This window comes from Colobus angolensis, unplaced genomic scaffold, assembly GCF_000951035.1.
Source record: "Colobus angolensis palliatus isolate OR3802 unplaced genomic scaffold, Cang.pa_1.0 Scaffold172, whole genome shotgun sequence".
Lineage (NCBI taxonomy): Eukaryota > Metazoa > Chordata > Mammalia > Primates > Cercopithecidae > Colobus > Colobus angolensis.
The window spans coordinates 4,184,101-4,189,609 of record NW_012114844.1 but is presented as its reverse complement, the minus strand read 5'-3'; the positions used below and the strand labels follow the sequence as shown (position 1 = coordinate 4,189,609).

Below are 5,509 nucleotides of genomic sequence, written 5' to 3'. Positions count from 1 at the left end.
CCACTGCACTCCAGCCTGGGTGACAGAGCAAGACTTCGTCTCAAAAAAAAAAAAAGTAAAAAATTAGGGCATGATGGCAGGGCACCTGCAGTTCAAGCTACTCAGGAAACTGAGATGGGAGAATCGGTTGAGCCAGGAGGCAGAAGTTGCAGTGAGCCAAGATTGAGCCACTGCACTCCAGCCTGGGCGACAGAGCAGGACCCTGTCTCAAAAAAATAATTAAAAATAAAGTAAAAATAAAAATATAACCTCAGTTAACCAATGCCAACCGGAGATCATCTGGCCCCATGCCCTTTTCCAGCCTACATCCTAATCTACTCTATTGGCACCAGGTGTTTTCATGGTCCAGCCTGCTGGCAGCCTGGTGGCTAGCTTCTGGGTACCACATACTACATGCTTGATCATCCCATTTTACAGATGAGAAAACATGCTCCGAGAGGTGAGGTAACATACCCAAGGACATATAACTGGTCTTAACACAGGCCACTGACTCCAGAGTGTAATTTCTTAACCCCTACCCTATGCCTTGCCCCACAAGGAATCTGTAAATGTTTGTTGAATGAATGAATGATCAATGTAGTAAGAGCCATAGCCTTACCTCTTTGGCTTCATTTTGTGCTTTCATATTTTCAGCAATATACTTGACACTTTGGATGGCTTCTTTGATTTCTGGTGACAAAGCAGAGAGGGACAGCACAGCATCAACAGATTCAGAACTAGAGCTTCTCGTGAGGTTAGCACTGAAATTGGAGATTTTTATCCTGCGGTGGTAGCAGTAACCACACATCCTGTCCTGGCAGGGGTAGCCCTCCTTGCAGCCTTTGGACTCTGCACGGCTGAAGCAATTCAGATTTGAGAGCTCGGCACCATAGAGGGGCCTCGGCTTCTGAGCGTTGCCCTCGTTGCTTGTTGGCCTGGTCATGAACATGACCCTGGGGAGCAGGTTCAAGAATACGGTCTTCACCCATGAGGGCATTGTGTGTGTCGTCGGGGTTCTGTAGTGCACGTTGAGCACGAAGACAGTGATGACGATGGACAGGGTTACGAAAATCATGGTGAACAGGAGGTACTCTCCGATCAGGGGGATGACTAGCGAGGTGGAAGGGATGGTCTCGGTGATCACCAGGAGAAACACTGTCAGGGAGAGGAGGACGGAAATGCACAGGGTCACCTTCTCGCCGCAGTCGGAGGGCAGGTAGAAGACGAGCACGGTGAGGAAGGAGATGAGCAGGCAGGGGATGATGAGGTTGATGGTGTAGAACAAGGGCAGGCGCCGGATATACAGCGAGTATGTGATGTCGGGGTAGATCTCCTCGCAGCAGTTGTACTTGATGTCATGTTTGTAGCCCGGGGCTTTGATGATGGCCCACTCGCCGCTCTCCCAGTAGTCCTTGAGGTTCATGGAGGAGCCGATCAGGACCAGATCGATTTTCGCCTTGTCGTAGGACCAGGAACCGAACTTCATGGTGCAGTTTTGGTAATCAAACGGGAAGTAGGTAACGTCAATTTTGCAGGAGCTCTTAAAGATGGCAGGAGGTATCCAAGTCACCTCCCCAGTGTACTTGAGTAAGGCTTTGGTCTTGTCATCCACCTGGAAATCCCCAACAGCACTGCAAAGACAGATGGGGGGCATAGTAACACATGGTCATTAACACTTGATCATATAGTGGTCATCTCGACCAGCTTCTCACAGTAATGATTTGGAAGGCAGCGGAAGATGAGAGCTGAAAGTGCCATAAAGTCACCCGATTCCCAGCCCCATTTACCAACGGGGATACTGAGGCCCAAGATCCCTCCCCAACAACAATCTGAGATGTTGAACACGCCCCAGGGCATGCCACCAGTTCATCCCACAACACAGGTCCCAAACTGATAGACTCCCAAATGCCTGGATTGTTCCCCCTTTAATTAAAGAAATTAAAGGAAGGTCATCCTCCTGGAGCCAGGTGCTGAAGCAGCCTTTGGGATTATTTGCCACCCAGGGTCCCTGAGGCTTGGCCCTCTCATTCAGTCTGCACTGGGAGCCTAATGTGTGTGTGAAACCTGACTGTGGAGCTGGAAGTGGCCGCACAGATCACACAGGGGAGTCCACCCCCATTAAACGGAACCTCATCAGATGGGTTTATTTCCAAACCCTATCTCTGGATCCTGATTCGACCATTCCCTGTACCCTCCCCACCCCCATTCTTCCCAGTACTGTTTTATAATAATCATGTTTTCGCTTCCTTGTCTTTTGAATTCAGCATAACAGATTTCTTCACTTTTTGTGTCCCTATCTGTCCCCATTTTCTCCCCATGTTTCTTCTCCCTTCCTTTTCACTATGTACATCCTGACTTTATTTTCACACAGAAATATGTTTTTCTTTTCTTTTTTTTTTTTTTGAGCAGGCTAGCATGCAGTAGCTCACTACAATCTCTGTCTCCCAGGGTTCAAGTGAGTCTCCTGCCTCAGCCTCCTGAGTAGCTGGAATTACAGGCATGTGCCACTTTTTGTATTTTTAGTAGGGATGGAGTTTTGCCATGTTGGCTGGGCTGCTCTCAAACTCCTGACCTCAAGTGATCCACCCACCTTGGCCTCCCAAAGTGCTGAGAATACAGGCTTGAGCCACTGCCTGGCCTTAGAAATGTAAATTTTTCTAGGAATAGTCTTGTTGGTTTGTTCGACAGAAAATCAGCTGATGATCCCTGTTGAGTCTTGCATTGGGCATTCCATCCATGATGGCCAGATGGTCCATCTGAGAGCAAGGCTGGTTGCTTCCACGATGGCCCTGCCCAGGAAGGTTCTTAAAAATTCCTCAGATCAGCCCTGTTAAGTTTCTTAGCCTTGTGAAGGCATTTACATCCTTCAAAGGGAGCAACTGCCACACTCCTTTGCCTTGTAAACAAAGAGCTGAAAAACCTAAACATTTAGGGATATCTTTGTGCTGCTGTAATTGGATGAGAACCTATGAAAACAGAAGGGGAATGTTCTGGTGCGTGTCCTTCTTCCTTGCTAGTTTCTCCTGGGTCTCGGCTGAGAAGGATAATCATTACCCATGAAGGTTAAATGCCAAAGCCACTACCTGTCTTTCCTCTGGTTGGCTGGTTTGCCCCCAAAGGTACCCTGATGAGTTTATACATCCTTTGCCCCCACTTCACTCCCACCATGCCCTTAATTCCCTACAAGAGTATTCCTGCTTCTGGCTGCAGAAAAAAGGGAGAGGTAGGAGGGTGGGGGTGGAGGTGAATATCCACACAGTCTCCAAGTGGACTCAGCCCATGTTCAGCACTGAGGGGCCCTGGAGAGGGCTGGGCTAAGCAGAACGTTGAAAAGACCCTTGGGAAGGAGAGACCTCCTGAACCAATTCCTCACAGAATCCTGGATCAACAAAATGTCAGAGCAGCAAGGGAGCGTCAGAGCCCAAGGTCTGGACCAGGGGTTGGCAAGCTGCAGTCCTATTTCTGTAAATAAAATCTGGGTGGACTAGTGCCACTGCCTTTCATGGTCTATTATCTGTGGCTACTTTTGAGTTCCAAGGGCAGAGATGAATAGCTGTGATCGTGACTATACGTATGATCCACAACACCTAAAATATTTATTCTCTGGCCCTTTAGAGAAAACATTCACTAGCCCCTGCTCTAGTCCAAAGGCTTCATTTTGCTGATGAGAAAACTGAGGGTCAAAGGACAGGAATGATTTGCTGAAGACCCCAGAGAGTTTATGGCAGAGGTTAGCTGAGCTGGGCTGATGGCTCATTTCTGGGGACCCTGGTCACTGCTGCTGCTGCCCACGGCACCCCTGGGGTGTGTCTGCCCAGATCAGAAGGACTGTGTGCTGCCTGGGGCAGTGTCAACAGTTATATCTCTGCTAGGAGGAGACAGAACATGCAGACCCAGCTGGAGACTGGGGTCTGGCACAGCACCAGCCTCATAAAGGGCACTCAGTAAATATTTGTTCACCTAACGAATGACCAAAAAATAAATGAAAGCTGGGTGCGGTGGCTCACGCCTGTGATCCTAATACTTTGGGAGGCCGAGGTGGGCGGATCACCTGAGGTCAGGAGTTTTGAGACCAGCCTGGTCAACATGATGAAACCCCATCTCTACTGAAAATACGAAAATTAGCTGGGTGTGGTGGCGCACACCTGTAATCCCAGCTACTTGAGAGGCTGAGGGAGGAGAATTGCTTGAACCCAGAAGGTGGAAGTTGCAGTGAGCTGAGATGGCACCACTGCACTCCAGCCTGGATGACAGAGTGAGATTCTGTCTCAATCAATCAATCAATCAAACAATCAATAAACACCACACCCAGAGATGGCTGGCAGCAAGGGACAACAGAGGTGGGAGGGGTCTGAGCAACGTACTGCCAAACCATGTGAGGCAATTAAAAAAGAAAAGGTAGTATGGGTGCAAATAATCAGCCAAGGTAGCACTATCATACAGATATTTTAGAACAGAAGTGGGGTGGGGTGGTGAGGGCTATGAGAACGATCATGATAGCATGGGTTTTTAAAATCTCTCTAAATTTCTTCAGAAAAATAGGGCAACTAGGATGACAGAAAAATAACAAACCTTCTGATCACATCGTCAACAAAGTTAGGTTACGCAGCACCTCAGGATATGAGAGTGTGGGGTCAGACCACCACCACCAGCAGGACCTGTGGGACCCCCATGCAATTAGCTGCTGGGTAGAGGCAGCCGGGGGAAAGAAAGATGGGTTCTCATGTCCTAAGATCCTAAAAGTGCCAGACACAGAAATCTCCAAGAAGTGGCTGCCCCTCAAACGACGAGGACCCCACTCTGCACTGAATCCTCGGTAAGAGGAACAATGGAGCAGAGAGGGCTCCACAGGTTCTGATTTGTGGGCAAGAACAACAAAAAAAACCCCACGGGAACCCACTTAGGGTCTGCAGAGGTCAGTCGGCTGGCGTGGGCTCTTGAGGAGGTCAGGAATGCCTCCCAAAACCTCCCTGCCAGAAGGACAGAGAACCACTCAGAGAAAAAGCAGCTTATGGTAGGATCCAAACTCAGTGAGGTAAAAAGTGGGGTTGAGAAGAGAAAGAAGGTTCAGAATCTGAAGTCAGCATCCAGAGACAGCAGCTCGTGGAGGTGCCATGACTGTGGCCTGTGGTGTGGTGTCATGACATGTCATGGCTGTGGTGTCATGACTGTGGAGACTGTGGAGGTGTCCATGCAGAGAGACAAGTGTTACCTCAAGGTAACTACCTGTCTTCTCCTATTCCCTCCAGCAACTTGCCCTAAAAGTACAGCAAGGCCATCTATTTAAGTAAGAGCAACAGAGCCTTATGAAAATATACTGTAAGAAAAACACAAACTGGGTGCAGCAGCTCATGCCTATAATCTCAGCACTTTGGGAGGCTGAGGCACGCGGATCACCTGAGGTCAGCAGTTCGAGATCAGCCTGGCCAACATGGTGAAACCCTGTCTCTACCGAAAATACAAAAAAAAATTTTTAGCTGGGCGTGGTGGCAGGTGCCTGTAGTCCCAGCTACTCGGGAGGCTGAGGCAG

General features: G+C 49.0%; 1 protein-coding gene across 2 annotated transcripts in view; it reads right to left on the bottom strand.

Moving 5' to 3' along the window:
• Positions 1-5,509, bottom strand: part of CHRNA3 (cholinergic receptor, nicotinic, alpha 3 (neuronal)) — a 29,413-nt gene that overhangs the window by 15,516 nt on the left and 8,388 nt on the right. For both annotated transcript variants that reach the window (XR_001001407.1, XM_011938407.1), the window contains exon 5: positions 599-1,610. Coding sequence is in view for 1 of the 2 variants with exons in the window: in XM_011938407.1 (XP_011793797.1) it covers positions 599-1,610 (1,012 nt within the window). In the remaining variant the exon portion in view is untranslated. The remainder of the gene's footprint in view (positions 1-598; positions 1,611-5,509) is intronic.